This window comes from Penicillium hispanicum (genome assembly GCF_028827665.1).
Source record: "Penicillium hispanicum strain IBT 35686 chromosome Unknown utg000006l_segment0_segment0, whole genome shotgun sequence".
NCBI classification, from domain to species: domain Eukaryota; kingdom Fungi; phylum Ascomycota; class Eurotiomycetes; order Eurotiales; family Aspergillaceae; genus Penicillium; species Penicillium hispanicum.
In genome coordinates, this window is record NW_026623198.1 from 2,764,044 (window position 1) to 2,784,382 (window position 20,339).

At 52.1% G+C, this 20,339-nt stretch overlaps 10 protein-coding genes across 10 annotated transcripts; 7 read left to right on the forward strand and 3 right to left on the reverse strand.

Moving 5' to 3' along the window:
* Nucleotides 1-220: 220 nt before the first annotated feature.
* On the forward strand, nucleotides 221-1,812 carry N7459_007369 (phosphatidate cytidylyltransferase; the record flags this gene model as incomplete). Its single annotated transcript, XM_056946537.1, has 2 exons — nucleotides 221-232; nucleotides 304-1,812. The coding sequence occupies 2 exons, from the start codon at nucleotides 221-223 to the stop codon at nucleotides 1,810-1,812; spliced, it is 1,521 nt and encodes a 506-aa protein (XP_056798536.1).
* A 3,419-nt stretch (nucleotides 1,813-5,231) lies between these two features.
* Nucleotides 5,232-5,567, forward strand: N7459_007370 (uncharacterized protein; the record flags this gene model as incomplete). Its single annotated transcript, XM_056946538.1, has 2 exons — nucleotides 5,232-5,438; nucleotides 5,499-5,567. The coding sequence occupies 2 exons, from the start codon at nucleotides 5,232-5,234 to the stop codon at nucleotides 5,565-5,567; spliced, it is 276 nt and encodes a 91-aa protein (XP_056798537.1).
* A 1,407-nt stretch (nucleotides 5,568-6,974) lies between these two features.
* N7459_007371 (histidinol-phosphate transaminase) lies at nucleotides 6,975-8,391 on the forward strand (the record flags this gene model as incomplete). Its single annotated transcript, XM_056946539.1, has 3 exons — nucleotides 6,975-7,060; nucleotides 7,108-7,278; nucleotides 7,341-8,391. 3 exons carry the CDS (start codon nucleotides 6,975-6,977, stop codon nucleotides 8,389-8,391), a joined length of 1,308 nt encoding a protein of 435 aa, XP_056798538.1.
* Nucleotides 8,392-9,394: 1,003 nt separating this feature from the next.
* On the forward strand, nucleotides 9,395-11,090 carry N7459_007372 (putative integral membrane protein Pth11-like; the record flags this gene model as incomplete). The annotated part of the gene is made up of 2 exons (XM_056946540.1): nucleotides 9,395-9,750; nucleotides 9,824-11,090. The coding sequence occupies 2 exons, from the start codon at nucleotides 9,395-9,397 to the stop codon at nucleotides 11,088-11,090; spliced, it is 1,623 nt and encodes a 540-aa protein (XP_056798539.1).
* Nucleotides 11,091-11,597: 507 nt separating this feature from the next.
* On the reverse strand, nucleotides 11,598-12,350 carry N7459_007373 (uncharacterized protein; the record flags this gene model as incomplete). The annotated part of the gene is made up of 1 exon (XM_056946541.1): nucleotides 11,598-12,350. One exon carries the CDS (start codon nucleotides 12,348-12,350, stop codon nucleotides 11,598-11,600), a length of 753 nt encoding a protein of 250 aa, XP_056798540.1.
* A 388-nt stretch (nucleotides 12,351-12,738) lies between these two features.
* N7459_007374 (serine/threonine kinase) lies at nucleotides 12,739-13,215 on the forward strand (the record flags this gene model as incomplete). The annotated part of the gene is made up of 1 exon (XM_056946542.1): nucleotides 12,739-13,215. The coding sequence occupies one exon, from the start codon at nucleotides 12,739-12,741 to the stop codon at nucleotides 13,213-13,215; it is 477 nt and encodes a 158-aa protein (XP_056798541.1).
* Nucleotides 13,216-14,243: 1,028 nt separating this feature from the next.
* On the reverse strand, nucleotides 14,244-15,157 carry N7459_007375 (DNA-directed RNA polymerase core subunit RPB5; the record flags this gene model as incomplete). The annotated part of the gene is made up of 3 exons (XM_056946543.1): nucleotides 14,244-14,769; nucleotides 14,885-14,967; nucleotides 15,059-15,157. The coding sequence occupies 3 exons, from the start codon at nucleotides 15,155-15,157 to the stop codon at nucleotides 14,244-14,246; spliced, it is 708 nt and encodes a 235-aa protein (XP_056798542.1).
* A 282-nt stretch (nucleotides 15,158-15,439) lies between these two features.
* On the forward strand, nucleotides 15,440-17,153 carry bfr1 (putative nuclear segregation protein (Bfr1); the record flags this gene model as incomplete). Its single annotated transcript, XM_056946544.1, has 3 exons — nucleotides 15,440-15,556; nucleotides 15,711-16,883; nucleotides 16,944-17,153. The coding sequence occupies 3 exons, from the start codon at nucleotides 15,440-15,442 to the stop codon at nucleotides 17,151-17,153; spliced, it is 1,500 nt and encodes a 499-aa protein (XP_056798543.1).
* Nucleotides 17,154-17,697: 544 nt separating this feature from the next.
* On the forward strand, nucleotides 17,698-18,104 carry N7459_007377 (uncharacterized protein; the record flags this gene model as incomplete). Its single annotated transcript, XM_056946545.1, has 2 exons — nucleotides 17,698-17,715; nucleotides 17,775-18,104. The coding sequence occupies 2 exons, from the start codon at nucleotides 17,698-17,700 to the stop codon at nucleotides 18,102-18,104; spliced, it is 348 nt and encodes a 115-aa protein (XP_056798544.1).
* Nucleotides 18,105-19,243: 1,139 nt separating this feature from the next.
* N7459_007378 (uncharacterized protein) lies at nucleotides 19,244-19,843 on the reverse strand (the record flags this gene model as incomplete). Its single annotated transcript, XM_056946546.1, has 1 exon — nucleotides 19,244-19,843. One exon carries the CDS (start codon nucleotides 19,841-19,843, stop codon nucleotides 19,244-19,246), a length of 600 nt encoding a protein of 199 aa, XP_056798545.1.
* Between the last annotated feature and the right edge of the window lie 496 nt (nucleotides 19,844-20,339).

Consider the following 20,339-nt stretch of genomic DNA (forward strand, 5'->3'; position numbering starts at 1 on the left):
CGCGCGTCCACGTGACCACGCCCTGTTACTAAGCTCCGATCGACGTCAGCCCCGGAATCTTTGGATGCGCTGACGGAGGCCAGTGTTGGACATGCTCAACAACTCGTCTTGGCCCCATTGATCCTTACGGAGTGTGCTCCATGTTACAGGTCTCCAAACCCCCTTGATTTGTGTACTTGAGCTGCGCGCTCCGCTCTTTCTCGCCTGCCGGATTGCTACCATGCGACCTTCGGTATCGTCCCGCCTAACCCCCGGACTGACTGTTTGACAGGAATGCCATACTGATATTGATTCGATTTCTAGATAGTGGCCACTCGGAGCGCCGGTCCTACCTGTCTTTGCTGGTCTCAGATACGCCTTTCGCACGTTCCGAGGTTACCAATTTCGGTTCGCTGTTTCTCGATTGAATCTGGCCCAATCTCGAACACTCATTTCGCCCGATTCACGAACCCAAATCTTTCAGCCTCGCAACAGCTATGCAATGCCACATCTCAGAGACCCCCGTCATCCGCGTCGTTCTCGACCTCCCCGCTGCTTTCAGATTCGGACTGGGACCACAACCCAAACTTCGAAATCTCCAACTTCTCGGAACTTCCATCGAAGGATTTTGGAGTCAACCAGCACATGATCATCAACCAAGAATTTAAGGAGGCTTTGCGACAGATTCTTTGGCAATTCCGTGCCCCAATTCGATATGCATTTGCCTATGGATCCGGTGTTTTCACCCAGACGGGCGCCGCCTCGTCCGACTCAACACATCCTTCGGCACCGGCAGCCATTAAGAACATGCAGCAAGGCTCGGGGAAAATGATCGACTTCATTTTCGGAGTCTCATATTCTCAGCATTGGCACTCACTTAATCTTAGCCAGCATCGCGATCATTATTCCGGACTAGGCTCTCTCGGCTCTTACGCGGTTTCGCAAGTACAAGATCGGTTTGGAGCCGGTGTATATTTCAACACCCATATCACTGTTAATGGAACGCTGATCAAATACGGCGTGGTGAATCTGGACACCCTGTGTCACGACCTTACCCAATGGAACACATTATATCTCGCAGGCCGGCTACACAAGCCGGTGAAGATCTTACGAGATCACCCCCAGGTTCGATTGGCTAACCAGATGAACCTCTTGTCGGCTTTGCGAGTTGCGCTCTTGCTGCTTCCAGAGCGTTTCAGCGAATTTGAGCTATATAGCACCATCGCGGGCATCAGTTACATGGGCGACCTGCGGATGGTGCTGCCCGCGGAAGACCCCGGTAAGGTGCGCAACATTGTCTCCGGGCAGATGGCACATTTCCGGCGGCTCTACGCACCGCTTATTAGCAATATGCCCAACGTCACCTTCAAAGATCCTCGTTGTAGCCAGAGCGATTGGATCGATGATCCAGAGGCCATCCTGTCCATGGTTCAGGATATGGATCCAGTCAAACGCGGCAACATGGTTCGACGTCTTCCTGAAACGTTCCGAGAGAAGTTATACTTCCAGTACCAGTCGCGCTATGCGATTCCGCGGGTCGAGTTTAATAAGATGATGAAGGAAACCCACGATGCCAACCAAGAGATTGTTCGGCGACCTCAAGGAGGCCCCTTTGAGCGCCGTATTGCGGGTGATGATCATCTGCAAGAAGAAGTGTCAACATCGATCATGAAGACGATCCGATGGCCGAGTACCGTTCAGACTATCAAGGGACCTTTGACAGCTGGCTTCACTAAGAGTTGGAATTATGTGAAGGAGAAACGTGAGAAGCACAAGAATTCGCAGATCAATGTAACTGCGCTGAGTGAGAAATCTGAGTCGAAAAAGGATTGAACGTGGACTCTAGAGACATGCCGTGGGCTTTCATATACAGACTTCAGGTCAGACAGGCATCCAAGGGCGTTGTGTGGCACATGTATTCCATGTATCTGGCATCTGTGCATTTCTAACATACATATTGCATTCAAATACTTGACTATGCCTGAAAGTTCACTATTAAAGAGGTCGAGATCATTTAACCATCTGCATATTTTCACAAATGGCCAGCGTCTCGTCGCTGTACCTTGATAGTCATTGCCCGCCAAAGCTCCTCTACTGTTTTGCTAGAATAACGGCCAGAGCTGAAACTACAATCCAGTGAGAAAATTATAAGAGGCTATAAGATAAGGGAAAGACTTATACTCCTATTAAAGTAAGCCTCTACTATGTTCCGTACGCCTTGAATGTAGCTCTGAACCTGAGCATCTACCTCAACTACCCCAACTTGGTAGATTGGATAATGCTAAAATATCTGTCGCGATAGCGGCAATCTAGCATCTGACCAACATGATCAAATGCAGCCTACGACGACATGCTCAAGTTGCGACAGCAATTAGATTGCACTGGACTCCGTCCTTCTGGTTTGGGACGATATGAGTTCAGGGCTCTTGATCATTCTTCATCATAGCACTCCTCTCCTTGACAATCAGAACTATTCCCCTTTCCAAGGGCCATTTTGAATAAATCCCTGGATTTTTGCTGTCTCAGGAGGCCGGCATTGTGCTTGTTTATCATTAGCAAGATATAAACGGGGCGTTGTAATTAGCCCAAGTTAGAGTCATTCATAGAGAGATAAGTCGGACTGAAACGAGAAAACCAAAAAAGATTGGAATGACCCACCCTCCATGAACAAATCATAGTCAATTGCCGATTCCTCTTTATTTTCCTCACTCTTTCTTTTGACCCGAAACTTGAAGCCAATGTTTCTCCTGCCACCCATCCATGAATATCGTTGCCATCATCGGGTCGTACCTGTCCGCTTGCTCTTTGAAGGGTTACTATTTATCCGACAGAGACGTAAATTTCCTTTCGTCCCAAAGGTTGAAACAGGTGGATAGTTTCGACTTATTTGTCATCCGGGTCAAGAGAGATGGGCCTTTTGGCATATAGTCTCTCGGTGGAAGATTCACTCCCTGCATTATTTGACGCTTTATTTCGGCCCTTGTATCTTGAGTACAGAGTTGGGAGATGTGCTAATTGCTGGGTGACCCCGAGGTTGTCGTCTTGCGCATCATCGAGGCCAGGGGTATCGATATACGTGGCATCAAAAGCCGTATCACCGTCCGAGCCAGACACTGACCTCGAGAGTGGAGAAATGCAGTGAAGCCACCCGTAGAAGCCGGGCCTGAAGAACGCGCAGGACGATCGCACCAAAGTGACGCGATATGCCAGCCAATGGAAGGAGGGAGCTGGCTGGTAACGAGTTCAATATTTTGCGCCCAAACCTAGCCGATGGTTTATTTAGGGTAAGCCGACCATGGATATAACTACAGAGTTCAAGCAGGATTCATCGAGAGGGACGGGGGGGGGGCGAATGTCATATCTCCGGAGGGAGTGAATAGATCGGCGATTCTCGTTGGCTGCCATCTTGAATCAGGGGCGGAAGGATCTTTAAGTTCTGTGATGATCAAAAGGGTCGGGCAAGCATATTAAGAATAACCCCAAACCGGTTTCTTGAAGGTCGTGGTGTTTGGAATGACGGAGAAGTTCCAAGGATGGCCAAGCCTTCCAATCGATCGGGCAAGCTCCACCTTGACGATTCACTACCTTTTCCTCCTAGGTAGTAAACTGAGTGTGAGAAGTCGCCCAGAGACAAGAGACCAGAAAGACAAAAGACCTCTCTAGAAGATCGAGCATCGACAACGTCTACGCCCAGGTGTGCAACGTTGATTTCCAAACGCCATGAAAGGCTATCGCGACGATACCCTCAGGCCTCTCATAACACACGGTTCGCTTCCGGGCGCGCTCCTTGGACTGTATATTAACTTGGTTCCAGGGCGCATCTGGTGTTGAAGTCGGGGGCCGCCCCGGGGGCAAGCGCTGCGCGAAGTTCCAGAGCAGGTCAATGCTTAACTCTATGAGATCTTCAATCCAGCTGTGCCCGGTGCCTCCCATGGTACATAATCATAATCTCATAAGTATTGAAGTAGACAGAACAGAGTCCGATCTATAGATCGCAAGTAGACCTACCGCCTATACTACAGTAGGAATACCACCTAATTGAAGCGTACTAGAAAGGAAAGAAAATATTTTTTGACATATTTCAGTCAGACTGATTCTCTGTGATTTACGCGATAGAGCCGTCCAAACCTTGCATATCAGGGCTCTCTGAACCCTTCAGCGCCCCATTTAATGACTAGTGAGCTGACGAGCCACTCATCTATACACAGTAGGGTCCAGGCGGACTCTTTGCCCCGTACTAGCTGTACTAAATGACTCGGAGAACCTATCGATTTCCGCCAGTTACGTATCCCAAAGCCTTTGCTTACCCTTTGATGCTCAGCACTTGGGGGCTTCTTTCTTATGCATTGCCTATTCTTATATGTAACATATGCCCTTTCAATCATCACTGCTGTGGTGGTATTCTTTCTTTGGAAGAACTCTCCCCCCAATTTCTGAGCAGTACCGGTGACCACCACAATGCTTTTCTGCCGGCAGACTATCTTTGTGGTGTTCCTCCTGATATGCAATGTTTGGGGGCGAGCCATCCCAGATGAATCGAGGTATGGGCTGACAACTGGCTTGAGGAATGCATTACCGGAGGAAGATACTTACACATCCTTTCCATTCACAGGTCTCTGCCAGAGCATCGTGGACGACTGGAGGATCGAGCCCTGAGTCAATTCGTCAACCTACCTGCCAACAGTGATGACAGAATAGATCTGGAGCGAGCTTTTCGAGACATGGCGACGATGCTACACCTCATTTTCTACGTATGGGACAACCAGAATGATCCCCGCCTCTGCACAGAAACCGATCACTTATACCGAGTCCTCTCCAAATATTTCCCATCCGATGGGTGGGACACCGTGATGACCGTTCTCCGGCGACTGGTTTCTCCCGCTACTATTGACCCTGCCACCGGCTCCGATATCTTGGGTCATGTTGTCATAGATGGAAACGATTTTTGGAGCAAGTGCAGCAGCGGGTCATCTTCTACTACAACTTTGGCCTATACGGACTTTGGCTACGATAGAAGTACGAACACCTGGGTCAGATCGTACTCCCGGATTCACTTCTGCCCCAGTGGTCTGGATTCCTACCACTCCTTAGGGTATTATAGCTGCCCGGGATCCCGCTCAGCTCATTATCTGGATCGATATGTCTCTTATAGAATGCTGAGTAGGGCAAGCCTGCTTCTTCATGAGATGATGTCGGTGCTCCTTTTTCCTTTTCATCATAACTCTCTCTGTCGCATTCCTCGGTACTAACGCATGTTCAAATGGAAAAGTCACACGCAGGAAATCAGCAAAAACATCAATATACCGGGACTCGGCACACAGATGCACATTTATGATGTTGAAATCTCTTCAACCGGATTTCTTTTTGCCGGACCCCAAGGCGTCGTACAATTACGGGACGATCAGACGAGCAAGTACTATGCTTTGGCAAATGCCCCTAATTACGAGTGGTTTGTTGCAGTAAGTCCTTTCTGCCACCTCGCCCCCAAAAGTATCTACTGATCCAATCGTCTTTCGCAGGAGCTCTACTGGACACTAGTGTGTAACTACGAGTTTGGTGACGCTAGGGATGACTACCGAGTGCCATAGATGACTACATAGTTAAGTGGATATTAAGGTAGTCAAATAGCCCAAGGGACCTTTTCTACAGCACGCTCTCCGAAGGGGTGCACCGAATAATTCATACAGAGCGAGCTTTCTAAGGGAGGATAGACTTAGGCGCAGGAAGAGATGGGCGTCTTGGCTTAGGGGCTCAATTGAAAGACTGATCCTTGGAGAGGAATTAATTTTAACTGTAAGCTGCCTGTATATCTTATATGAATAAACTAGATTATTCACTAGGGCCCGAAGTGACAGATTTAAGGTTTGTTACGGCACCTATCCTGTGAGCTGGCCTGGGGACCTTAGGCTCTAGACCTGCAGCTGTGTAGAGAGAAAATATGATAGGAAGAGTGGGCATACCGAAATAGCCCTGAAGATCAATTCCGGTCTATATATGTTTATAAGAGAGGTAGGTAGATAGTCAGCTCTTCTTTTCGTCTCTGCAAGGATTTGTCTAGTAACCCGATAATATAATCTTGCTTCTTGCTTTCTTATACAACCCTAAGCATACCTAGGTACCTATCCGCCGACGGCTAGGCTGAGTAAGTACTCAGGTATCTCGCCAGATTTTCGATATGGTTTCAAGGTTGGTCCTTGTCGCGAGCTCCCGAACTCCTTCAAATCAAATATAAATGTTCAGAAAAATGTACACGGTGCTATAGAACTTAGCTTACTGAGCGGTTCCTGCGCCATCCATGTGCCCATCCCAAACCTGTCTACGGCTTCCAGAGAATAACACAGTGTAGTAGTATGTAGCAAAAGCTCAGTGGGAGGCTTAAGCTGGACTTTCCAGGCTTCTGAGCAAATACCTACAGGAAAAAGCAGTATCCTCAATTTGTTATAACCTTGAAACTTTGTGAATTTCTTTAATTCATTTTGGGTGCCTCACTTTAGTATAATAATGCAATACAGGGATGATACGCGGCCAGGGAAGTGATGTGATCTCCTCTCCCCATGTCAACCCCTTTGCCTCTTTCAAATCTACCAAAGCCAGCCGGGCTACATTAGTGTTTTGTTATTGGAGCCACGTTAGCTTTGTTGGCACTGCGACATTATGTTGTCAACGACATCTGGTCGATACCTAGCCCGTGAAGAGATGCTCGGTTCTATACCCCGGTTCCCCAGAGTATGGAAACCAGTAAGCCGTGCACTGTAAAAATGCTACATACCCCCAATGGTCGTGATCAGTAGACAACCAACTGCAACGATTTGTCTGTAATTTGCACAATCCAATTGACCCATTGACTCACGCCCATCGCAGTCTGAGTCATTCCAGTCCACGCTCTCCAGTACGGATGGCCATTCCGCTTTTCGCTCCCGATAAAGACTCTCCGCCACCCCACCAACTTTTTGCTTGACATCCTTGTTGTGCGTCACCTCTGCACATCTTCCACAATGGCTTCCAGGGCGTCACCCTTCAATTTGTCGAAATGCGCTCGGCCCAATATTCTGCAATTGCAGCCGTACCGGTGCGCAAGAGAGTATGTTCCCGCCGAGTTGCGATTCGGGTCCCGCGCTAAGGAGTCAGTGACTACAAAGACGATGGAACAAACGTGCTCCTCGACGCCAACGAGAATGCCTACGGTCCAGGACTAGCACTGAACAGCGAAGGGGCACTCCAGGCGTCTCAGACCGGCGATGCAACAGGTGCCTCCAAGCCTGAGATCGACTTCCTTGGCTTGAACCGATACCCCGACCCGTGAGTGAGTCCGCGAGATTGCTTCCCAAAGGATACGGCTAAACAATCCATGGTATTTACAGTCACCAAGTTGAGCTTAAGCAACTGTTCTGCAACCTTCGCAATACCCACCACCACACACCAAAGACCCTGCGACCGGAGAACCTTTTTGTCGGCGTCGGATCGGACGAGGCGATCGATGCGCTGCTACGATGTTTCTGCGTGCCGGGCAAGGATAAAATCCTTACGTGCCCGCCCACCTACGGAATGTACGGCGTCAGCGCACAGGTTAATGACGTTGAGATCACCAAGGTACCCCTGGACGTCAACAACGGCTTCCACCTGCAGCCGGAGAAGGTCAACGAGGCGTTGTCGGCAGACCCATCGATCAAGCTCGCGTACATCTGCTCGCCAGGGAACCCGACAGCCAATCTGATCCGCAAGGCGGACATCCAGAAGGTGCTCGAGCACCCGACATGGAACGGAGTGGTTGTGGTGGATGAAGCATACATCGACTTCGCCGAGGAGGGAAGCAGCTTGGCCGAGTGGGTGACTGAGTGGCCCAACCTCGTGGTGATGCAGACGCTGAGCAAGGCTTTTGGTTTGGCGGGTATTCGGCTGGGAGTCGCCTACGCCAGCCCGGAAATTGCATTGCTGCTGAACAGCCTGAAGGCGCCGTACAACATCTCCAGCCCGACCAGCGCCCTGGCATCTGCCGCGCTCAACACCCCCAATATGGCCGTGATGCGCAGCTACCGGGAGCAGATTGTCGCCCAGCGTGACCGATTACTCCGCGAGTTGCCACAGATCCCGGGCGTGGGCCGCTTCCTCGGCGGCCATGATGCGAACTTTCTGCTGGTGCAGATCTTGGACACGGAGGGCCGCCCGAGCAATGTCACGGCGCTGGCCGCGTACGAGGCGATGGCCGAAAAGCGCGGGGTGGTGGTTCGCTTCCGTGGCAAGGAGCACGGGTGCGAAGGGTGTTTGCGCATCACGGTCGGCACGGAGACAGAGGTCACCAAGTTCCTGCAGGAACTCCGAGTGGTGTTGGCCGGGCTGCACGCCAGCGTCGGCATCCAGTCACTTCGGGACGAGAACCAGCGGGAGGACGCAGCGGCGGCGGTGGTTGGGTGAACCAGCAGCTGCCATTTCTACAACCCTACAGTCGTATATATTATCGCCCATGAACCACGCTATGCGCGATTAATTCATTTGGGTTTAGGAGAAACGGAGCCAGCTTATCGGGAATAACGATTGGTGGCAAAGCGGAATCTGCTCCACTACTGGAACATGTACTGTATGTAGCAGGCACCGCTGGATCGATGATTGGCCCATATTGAGGGATAGATAAGAATATATACACGGCGTCATCCAGCGGTCCTTCATCTAGCAAGCCCGCATCCCATCGCGACTCGATCGGGGAGGAGTCCACGTGGCGGCGATAACGTCTCGATCGGGATGAGTTCTCGACTTGGCCGTCACCTCCGATCTTCTTTCTCCCATTGATCCTCCTAATCTCTCCGCACCAGGTCAAAGCTCCCGGACTCCGGTGGAGCGGTTTCCTCCCACCGCAGATCTTAACGGCGGTGACAGGCGACAGGCGAGAGGGGAAGCGATCGCGATGCATCATTTGAGTGGCGCGCTGAGCGCATGGGCTGGTCGCGTTCACCATGGAGCTCGGTTCAAGAGAGGGAGATAACTCGTCTTTCCAATCAGCCCCCCGGTTCGCCGCGAGATTAGACGAGTCACTGTCACTGGCTCATCCTTCGCGTTGGCTGACGCCGTTATCATATCTGACTTTCCGATCCTGGTCCAGTCTCTGCCCGGCTCCTATTTACTTTCACTGGTCTCCGAGAGCCAAAATCCTACGTCTCCTCCTCCTTGAGCTTGGACGCTGGTCGGCTCTGTCCCGGGGGAACTGCTGCTTCTTGATCACTTGCATCTTTTGCCATGACTCAAGCATTTTGTGATCGCCTCGCGATGGACGATCGCCCCTAGTGCTTGTCTCCACACAGCCGACCCTCACGTGCGACATGTAAAGACACGATCCTAGGTTCCTGCCTTTGTCAGTTGCCAAATCCACCACAGATCGAGCTCGTCGCAACACCCCTCTTCGGAGGCGGTCCAGCGTGGGATCATGACGACGATCTCGCTGGCCACGAGGGCCCTCTTCTCCCCGAAGCCACCCCCCTATGAATCGCGCGATGATATCAACCCAACGCTCATGATGTGCTGGTGGGCGACGGCCTTCTCAATGGCCGTCATTATCGTGCGACTGTGTGGCCGTTACGTTCGCATTGAGCGCTTCTTCCGCGAGGACAAGGTCATGATGCTCAGCATGATTCCATTAACCATCCGGATGATCCTAGTGCATTTCGTCTTAATCTGGGGCACCAACAATGTGCAGACGTTGGGCTTGACCCAGGACGAAATATCGAAGCGGGAGATCGGTAGTAAATTGGTGCTGGCGTCGCGCATCTTTTATACGATCTTGTAAGACCTCCGCCTTGCTCCATCGGGTACTTACTGAGCTGCCATCTCTAACTGAACAACGTTGTATAACTAGTATCTGGACTGCCAAGCTCACCGTCTGCGAATTCCTCAAAAGAATGACCGGCGTGGTGTGGCGCCGTGCAGTCTCTATCTCTCTGCACATTATTCACTTCTTCCTCATATCTACGCTGATTGCTATTGTGATTGCGACACTGGCCGAGTGTCATCCCGTCGACCACTACTGGCAGGTCATCCCGGACCCTGGTCCTAGATGTCGCTCCGGCTACGCGCAGCTTATCACCATGGGAGTATGCGACGTCATCACCGACCTCCTTCTTATCGCCTTCCCCGTCCCCATCATCCTCACGGCCCAGATGCCATTAAAGCGCAAGCTCGGCCTTGTGGCCCTGTTCTGTCTCTCGGCGGTTCTCATCGCCATCACGTGTTACCGAGTCCCCAAGGTGATTGAGCACGAGGGCGCCCAGCCCTATCGCTCGCTCATTGCGTCGCTAGAGATTCTCGCTGCAACTGCCGTTTCCAATATCGTCGTTATAGGGTCCTTTGTCCGCGACCGCGGCGTAAAGAAACTCAAGTGGAAGCGGGACCAGGCTTCTGCCTCTGTGAGCGAAAGCATGGACAACAGCTATATGCGCCGCAACACTGTCATGCAAAACCAATGGGGCAGTGACTCCGATCTCGCTGCCGGCCTGGGCATTCGTCTCGATCCCAAAGTCTACAACATTGGCCCGAACCAATCCTATGCCCTTGAAACTGTAAGCCACGCTCCGCCGCTGATGTCGCTGGCCTCCGCACGCACCGGCACTCTCGATACATCCTGGTCCTTTCATCAAGGCCAAACCCCAGAAGGGGACCAAGTTTCGGCCAACGACAGCCTCGACGTCAAAGTCAGCCCGCACGAGCTGCTACCCACCAACCAGTCCCCGCGCGAGAAACCACACCACACCACCGCCTCCTCGACTCTGTCCTCTCGCCGTGTCTCTTTCTTCGACGTGGGTGGCTTGCTAGATCAAGATTCCTCTGATACCCACACCCATCCTGCTCCTACAACTCCCTCACGTATATCTCCCAACACGAATGGTGCCCAACGGGATCAATCAAGTAGCAGGGCCTTCCTCGAAGACCTTGGTGTCTTGGCTCCTCGCGCCACTGCTCCTCCCCAATCACGCTTCTCCTCGCCGCCGACAGAGACGACTGTGAATAGTCGGGAATCTTCTCATACTCTTCCACCCTACCGCGCTTCGTCTGACGTTTCCCTCGATGTGGACGTCGAGCTTCAGGATGTCGGTGGCCTCTTGTCGAGACGTCATCATAACGTCTGATATGTGAACATGACTTTGTAAATCCCGGAGAGGTTGTGGGCTACCTTGGTTGGGACTGGCGTTCAGGACGCTTCCGGATCGTTGTTTCGCTGTACTCTTCATGACCTCGTGCCCCATACCCTAACTAGCTTTTTATATTGATGTATTTATCTTGTGAAGACTCAGCGTTGGCGTTGGGGGCGTCTCATCTCCCATCTATCCATGGAGGCAATGGTCATTGACGAAATTTGAGGGAGCTTTCTGAGAACGTTGACCATAGGGCAATCGGATAGTAAATTTGACAATTTAGGCATCAATACAGCTCAAGTTAATAGGCATTGTACAATGAAACGCAAACTCCAGCGTAAATCATGGAAGTAATCACCGTCGTTCCCTCACAAGCTGTGACCCCTCGTGCTCTGTTTTCCTTAACTCTTCAGACTTTTTTTTTCTAACCAATGCCACGATAAATTTCCACAGAGCAGATTCGCAAGAAACAGGAGTCTGGACACAAAAATTTCTAATGCCTTAATACTCATATGGAACAAAGAAGTCAGCACGGGCGTCGTACGACGGGACCTTGTAGTTGTGCCACTTCGTGTCCCAGGGAGCTTCATTGGCCGGGTTGAGTTTCTCCATCATGCGAGAACTGATTGCCGGCAAACTCTTCAGAAGATTGTGGAACTGGCTCTGAACGCGTAACTTGTCCAGACACCAAGCAGCATACTGAGCTAGCCATTCGAGGAGCTTATCGTGGAGAGGCAGCCTCGAAAAAGCTAACGCGAGACGATCGATGACCGCCAGCTGCTCGTCGAGATCTTTTGGCTTTCCCATGTCCATGAGTACTGCCGTAAACTTCTGGAATGACAGTTGTTTTAGCCCAGAGACCAAATATACTTCACTGAATACGTAGACGCGTAAATGAGAAAGCAGGGTGTGTGCTTGCGGGACCTTGATATCTTCCAAATGCTCGCTCGGTGGCTTTGAGATTGGCGACTGAGGTGGATCTTCGGAAGTATTTTCTTGAGGCGTTGCGATTGGCGCGGACGTTGAGCCAGTGTAGTCTCCCTTGTAGGCCCATTCGATGAACTGGACTACTGTGTCATCCGTAGTCTCGGTGAAGGTGTAACGCTTAGAGCTGCCTTCTAGGTAGTCGTGTTTGAGGGCAACTGCCGGAGCCTTGCATGTTGACTCCAGTAGCTTCTGGTGGATCTTGAATGGGCGAGAGCAGGCCGAAGTGCAGAGTTCGACCGTGTCTGATCCCAGGAATCTGAATACCATTAGATACATGCTTTTTGCAAGAAAAGGCAATACGCACTCGCGATAAGTTAGCGCACTACTTGGCTCCATAGGAAGAATGAAAAGTGCTTATGTGAGTGTCTGAGAGTAGGTGGTTGCAAAGAAACTGGCTGATGACAGGAGAGCAGACGGAGTGGGTGAATAGAGAGAGGAGGAGAGAGAGAGAAAGTTATGTACATTAATCACTAGCGACCCTTGAGCGAGCTGAAATAGCAAACGAAGGGAAGACCGACTTCTACCGGTTTTCAGGGCTTATATAATCCTGCTTTATACCAATAAATGGGCTCCCTCGCTCCCTCGTAAATAATCTCTCAGCATCATTCTCCTCCTATGCTGGTCCCCTCACTGATCCTTTTTTACTTAGAGTACTATGGAGATATGCGAGCAGAGCGAAGCGTTTGTGGAGGAAGATGGCGATCTTGTCTTCGACCACACAAAGCTGATCTTGCGACGGGACAATGAATACTTTTATACCAGGGCCAACTGGCGTCTTTCTTCACCCTCTGCGGTTGATATCAGTCAGCTAAAGATCAGCCAAATTCCTGTGGAAAACGTCTGGCCGCCAATGGACCCCTGTTTCACTCGCGCTCCTGACCCTTTACCTCCAAACTCCTACGTCAAGCAGCCGAGCCTTCTATATTACGGCGACACGCCTGCTTCCCTGGAGCCGGGCCGTCAGATATTGGCCGAGGTGGAAGTGTGCGAAGTGCTTCGAAGACACCCATATCCCAACATTGCTCAATACCGTGGCTGTCTTACCAAGAGTGGCAGGGTAATGGGACTCTGTTTTCACAAGTATCCCACGACCCTGTCGCAGAAGCTAAAGGAGACAACACCTTTCGACTGAGCCCTTCGCTTGCGAGGGATTGAGAGTGGCGTCCGACATATGCATGCTTTGGGACTTACACACAATGATCTTAATCCATCAAACATCATGATGGATGGGGAGAGTCGTGTCATTATAGACTTCGACTCGTGCAAGAGAGAAGGGGATAAACTAGGTCTCAAGGCGGGAACTGTCGGTTGGGCAATGGAGGGCTTAGTCTATGCAACGCCGCAGAACGACTACTTTGGCCTCTCAAGGATACGAGAAATCCTGATGGGAGGGGAGAACAACTTGTCCAAGTCGAGCGCCAACATCAATTCAGAAGGGTGACTACAAAAGTGCTTGACGCAGAATAGCAGGTGGTGCTACACCCCATACCCTATTTGTATTGATGTACTTATCTTAGAAAGATTCAGCGTTGGCGTCGGAGGCAATGGATATTGACGGAATTTAGCCCTGGAGGGAATCATCTTATTGGTAATGCCCCCATCCTCCTTGTGACCACGAAGACAGGACAACACTACGCTAAGCCTTAAAGTAACCATGATTCGAATGAACTGCTTGGAAATATTGTATAGACATCCAGTGTACTTCATCTAGCTCGATCGGAAAACACAGCGGAACATTACTATGTAAAATCACTGATCAGAAACCCCCGCCCGTCCGTGGATGTTGGAGAAACTTCGCCTGTACGCCATGCTGCCCATAATACAACAAGGGGACCAACTTTTTTTTGTTCGTTTGTGGGGTGCAGAAAAAAAAACTCCGTGTCCGATTCCCCTGGTATCTGATGCAACCACGGATCGTAGTTTTTCATTTCTTTGTGCTCCCAGGCAGAATGGCGAGGACGGGGCCAGAGAATGGCCGCAGCAGAAAGAACCGTGGTCGGAGAGGACTTGATGCGTATGTGGGTATGAGTTCTCAATACCTCTCACACATGTACATGAGAGAGTAAATCCTTCCGTTTCGAAGAGACAAGAAGGGAGAGCAAAATGGGATCGGTATTGTCCCAGGCCGGAACAATACCTACCTAGCTTCCTGGGGACCGTTTAGATCACCCATCGGTAGCTGGCGTACCGACCAGCTGTCTCACTCTTGCGAATGATCTTCACGACCTGGCCACGGCGGAGACCCAGGTACCGGGCAACGGGATCGGAGACCTGGATACGCGGCAACTGCGACTCCTTCAGGCGATACCGCTCCAGCAGGCGGGCCTTCTCCTCGGGGCTAAGAAGAACGTGCTTGGGGACGAGCTCATGGCGGGTGATGTTAACCAGCAAATCCTGCTCCTGGAAGTGCTCGCAGATGCGACCAGGTACACCGCTCAACAGGCGCACGGCCGAAGGCGAGATTGGGGTTTGGGTGATGAAGATGCCGGTGTGGAAGTTGCTTTCGTCGACGATGTGGTTGAACGCACGCACTTGCTTGGTGCCGACACCGCTGCTGTCCGGGCAGAAATCGACGTAGATGGTGCCGCAGTCGGGCTGTGGTGTCGGGTTGGATTTGCTCGGGAGCGCGGTGTACTTCACCTTCATGGTTTCAGTGGGGCGGGCTTGGATTTTCATCTTGGTGCGGCTGTGTCGGAGAACGGGGTCAGTCAGAGAGCCTTTTGCAATGGATCGCCGCGAATCTTGTCGCTTTCTCCATGATACACATTTTCCACCATCAAGAGCTCAGAGGGGTCGCATACTCGGGATAGCCCATCGCGTCTGAATACCTGCTTCGGAAGTCGTGTAGTGAGATTTGCAGCTCCTCGTCGGACACTTCGTAGCCCTGTTTGAAACACCAATCGCGGTTAATGACAATTCCTCCATGCCATGCGATACACCCTGACAGCTCAGAGGATCGGTGCAAAACGACTCACCCGGTCCGCAAGCATCTCATAGACCGTCCTCCAGGTGCGCCAGAGACGAGTCATGTCCTTCTCGGCGTCGCCGCCGTGCTGCGCAATTTCGCCATCCATGATTGATGCTCTCGAGAGAATGGATGGGCGGTTGAAGTGAGAGAGCACGACCAGAAACCAGACGCGCGGTGGAGGCTCCGGTGAAAGATAAGGTGAAGTCGAAAATTCGGCGGGAACTTTCTGCCAGGCGACACCACTCAACTTAGTAAAGCGGAGAAACTGACCGAACCATTTTAATCATTCGAAACGTTTCCCCTTTCCCCTCGTGGGCCTTCCTTCTTCCCTTCCTTTCCCGAGGAACAATTCGCTTTTCCCCTTCTGTTTCTCCTCGCCCCCTTCACAATGGCTGCTCCTGCCCCTGCGGAGCCCCGGGTTAAGCCCACCAAGCCCGATGAGGAGGCCTACAAGGCCAGTCTCGCCCAGGCCGAGAAGGAGCACACTGCGGCTCAGGAAAAGTTGGTATGATATGCTCCCTCCTTGCTTTCGGTCCCCTCGTTGGTTCTAGTCTCATTCCTGCGCAATTGTCATCTCTATGCTGCTGGCAGAGGCGACTGTGTCCTCGTGCCCGCTCATTTTATTTCCCTTCCGAGCCAATCGCTAACATGTGCCACAGAGCCAAATTAAGGCCAAGTTGGAGAACGCCAAGCCCAGCAACCAGGACTCCCCAGTCGTTAAGAAGCAGCAAGAACTTCGCGCCGAACTCTCCTCGATCCGCCAGAAGCAGCAGGGCTTCAAGACGTCGCGTTCCAGCACCCAGGAGAAGATCAATGCCTTGGAGTCGACCCTGAAGGCTCGCATTGCGGAGCAGAATAACTCGCGTGGCAAGATGTCATTCAAGAATGTTGAGGAGATTGACCGGGAGATTGCCCGTCTTGAGAAGCAGGTTGACTCTGGTACCCTGCGATTGGTGGATGAGCGCAAGGCCCTCTCAGACATCTCCAACCTGCGCAAGCAGCGCAAGGGTTTCGCTGGTCTGGATGAGGCCCAGAAGGGCATCAACGAGTTGAAGGCGCAAATCTCGGAACTGAGGAAAACTATGGACAACCCCGAGGCCAAGGCGCTGAGCGACAAGTACACCGAGATCCAAAAGGAGCTGGATGTCATCAAGGCCGAGCAGGATGGCGTGTTCAAAAACCTCAACTCCCTGCGGGATGAGCGCACCAAGCTGCGCAACGACCAACAGAAGAAGTACACTGCCATCCGCGAGATCAAGGACAACTACTTCAAGGCCCGCCGCGCCTACAAGGAATACGAGGATGAGGCCTGGCGCATCCGCCGTGAGCGCCAAAAGGCCGAGCGTGATGCTTTTGAGCGTGAGAAGCGCAAGAAGGTCGCCGACAAGAAGCTGGAGGAGGCTTCCGCCCTCGCCTACACCGACGAGATCCTCACTGCCCAGGGTCTTATCCGCCACTTTGACCCCGCGTACAACTTCGCCGCTCTGGGTCTTGATGATAAGAAGGATGAGGGCAGCAACTTCCGTGCCGGCGTTGGCCGTACCGTGGATGACTCTGGCCTCAAGGGTATGAAGGTTGTGCGCAAGGAAGACCGCGAGGAGGACTACTTTGTTGGCAGCAGTGGCAAGAAGGGCAAGAAGGGCAAGAAGAATGGTGCTGCTGCGGGCACTGAGGCCGCCGCCAAGTTCAACATGAATATTGGAATCATCGAGGACTTTGCCAAGGTCAAGATCGACCCGCCTATGAACCAGTCGGACGTCCCTGCTGCTGTGGAGAAGCTGGCTGCCAAGATCACCGAGTGGAAGAAGAACCAGGCCAGCAAGACCGAGGAGGTGAGTGCTTTCGTCTCCGTATAATTCTTTCGAGACCAGTCACTAACACAAGATACACAGAACATCAAGAAGGCCAAGGAGGAGATCACCCGCCTTGAGGAGGAAGAGGCGAAGATCGCCCAGTCCAATGACCGTGCCACCGATGTTGCGAAGAAGCCCGCTCAGGCCAACGGTGCCCCCACCGCGGAGGCTGAGCTGACGCAGGAGAAGGATGCCGTTGCCGATGCGTCGGAAGAACTGAAGAAGGCCTCGCTGGAGGACCAGGCATAGTTGCCCCTCGGGCAAGAGTTCCCCCCGTATAGTGTCACCTAGCATGCATCCAGCATTTTCCCTTTTGTCTTTTCTTGGCTTATGTGCATTATAATCCGCGTTTATACATGGACAGCATCCTTTGCGTTTCCAAAAGTCAGAATCGAGAGGGCCTTTCAGCGTGAACTCAATTGAAATCGGACCATGCATAGAATGGCATAGAGACGTAGATAATCCATGGAGATGGAACCTTGGAAGGCTCCGACCTCGGGAGGTTGCTTCCAGATGACTCAGCCGTCGCAACCCCGGAACTGCACCTGACTCCACTTTCTGCAACGGGCGATCCGCGCGTCTTCGATAAAAAGCCTGCCTGGTACGCCCTCGATTGCGGAATTTCTTCGCTCTGTCCGGCTTGGCGCTCTACTCTTCCTCCTCACAACCTCAGCGACACAGCCCATTCCACTTGCTGTTCACATCACCCCTGAATAGACCTCATTACGCCCGCCATCTCCGGCCCCGCTGATCACATCTAGAAACGGCTCCACATCCAAGATTTTCTGCGAAAATGTCCTACAATAAGCCTGTATGTCCCAAGCAAGCGCTCCCGAGCCTTCCCTGGCTCTCTGGCTAACACGCCTTCAGAACAGCCCGCCTCCTTCCTACCCAGCGCCGACGTACAACAACCCCGGCAACTTCCACGCCAACTCCCCGCCTCCCCAGGGCGCCGCTCAGGACTACTATCAAGGGGGGCAGGGCTACTACCCTCCCCAGCAGAACTACGGCCCTCCTCAGCAGCAGGGATATTACCAGCCTCAGGGGCAGATGTACTACCCTCCACAGCAAGGTTACGCGCCTCAGCAAGGATACTACGCCGGGGATCGCGGTAACCGTGGCGGATCTGGCGCCGGTGGTATCTGTGCCGGTATAATGGCTGCGCTGGCCTGCTGCTGTTGCTTGGATATCATGTTCTAAGTGCTGTCATTGGGATCTGCTGCACCCCAAGAGTCAGTGTCTTAGACTCGACGGGCCCTCGACCCGGTGTTTCCATCACTTCAGTGCATGTGAGCTTCTCGGGCATATATCCCTTGCAATACACACCCCAAAGACTGGGCTTGATGATCGATATTCTTGAATAAGGTTGGTTTTGTTTGCCGGCGTTTCCGGAGGCCTGGATTATGATTCGGCAACCGATACTAGGACATGCTGGGGTTCCTAGATCTGAAATGGCCTCGGTACGGCTGGGTCCTTCTTTTCCGTTCTTTTTCAAGTACATATCCTGAGTTATTATTAGTTATCATTGGCGCAAAATCGGGGGCGGCGTTCAATCCCGGGTCACGACGTTGTCTTGGTTGTACAGAATGTACAATCCACTCTTTTATCTTTCTTTCCAAATCCCTCCGGGATTCCTGAACACTCTTTCTTTCTGAATATTTACCATTTCTCAGCTTGCTTTTGGTTCTGTCCGCTCTGCTCACAACCTGCGGACGGCTTCAACAGCGTGTGTTCGAGACTTAGCGCGTATACTAGGCGTCACTAATTGGACGATGGAATCGCATGTATTGGACATTCGAAGATGACAGAAAATCATCCTGCTCATGTCAAGTAGTCTCGCATTCTAGCTCAAATACTAGCTTCGAAGAGAAAACATCGCTGTCGATCATGGACAACATGGGTACGTCGACATCATCCAACCTTGGAAGATACTAGAAGTGCTCTGTCTGATCAATGCAAGACGTAAAGATATACACCAGTGACTCCAATCCTCGAAAGGTGCATGCTTGTACCAATCATCTTGATTGCCTAAACAAGGAGCATGGGTACAGTTCCTAATACTCTATGTATGGTGCAGTACTTCTATCTGAGAAAAGTGTATTCACTGTACATACTCATCTCTTGCATCTCTCTATTGATAACCTGCTCGAAGGGCGAGCATAGAAGAACATGACTTCGTATTCAGAACATTATTAACATGGCACATAAAAGAGTAGAATCCCGCAAGATACAAGAGCCAGATAAAGGGTATCGCATATGCAAAGAAGAACAACGAACTTCCCCGTCCTATCTCGTCTGAGCCCAGCACAAGGCACTGAAAGATGAGACGCCCCAGATCATTAATACCCACTCACGTATGAGCTCCCACCACCATAGTCATAGGGATCGACCGTCCGCACCCCAGATCTCCTACTCCTTGCTCTGCGAGGCGGCGGCGGAGATGCAGACGAAACCCCCGAAGAGTCTTCATTCACCTTGATGACATCGCGGCTGTCCGTGGTCGCGGACACCGACCCTTCCACCACGATATGCTCATCGTCCGCCGATGGTCGCCGGCGGTAACTCGGTCGCCGGCCGCGATACTCCTCGACCTCGATCATGTCACTCCGCCGCTGTGATGGTGCGCGCCCGCTGCGCACGACAACCTCTTCGTCGACGGTGTTGGAGGAGCTGCCGCGGGCCATACCCCCTGGATTCAAGGCGAGAAATGTCAAATAGAGAATGACAATGACACCACCAACGCTACCGAGGACGATGCCTGCAACTGTGCCGGGGGCCGGGCCGGAGTTGAGGCGGCCGTAGGTGGCTGGGATGGAGATGGTAGTGTAGCGCTTTTGGAGGTGTGAGGCGAGGAAGAGGTCGTTGTTTGGGGAGAATGCGGGCGTCGGCGCAGCTTTTGTGGCATTGAGGTCTTGGTCTGGGAACGGAATGGAGTCCATGATGCCTTTCGCGTAGGGAGCCTCGAGCTTGGGGGTGATTGACGGGATGTTTTGCTGATGGGGGTATGGGGGTAAGCCCGTAGTGAGACGAGAGGCTGAGTGCGCCGGACAGAGTGTGATGATAATCGCTGCTCTCACAGGGCTCTATAGCCTGGGGTATAATGAATCGGCATGGCCGTAATTGAGAATGGAGCAAGGAAGTGAGCTGAGATGCGAAGAGATCCAGGGCGAGTCGCGCGGTGGCTGGGAATCGAGCGGGAGCGGTGGAGCGGTGGGGCCGCGCATTATCGGGATTCGATCTATACTCGATCTGCTCTGTACAGGATACTCCATTCCTACATGCACTCCGAGGTCGACGGAGAAGGGGCTTACTGTAATTCTAGATCGGACGTCCAGGGGTTCCAATAGGGAAGCCGAGGCCAACCCGCAAATGCAACAACTTACACAAATTGGCTCTTTTGAATTCCGAGAGCGGGATCATGGGAAATTTTAGATC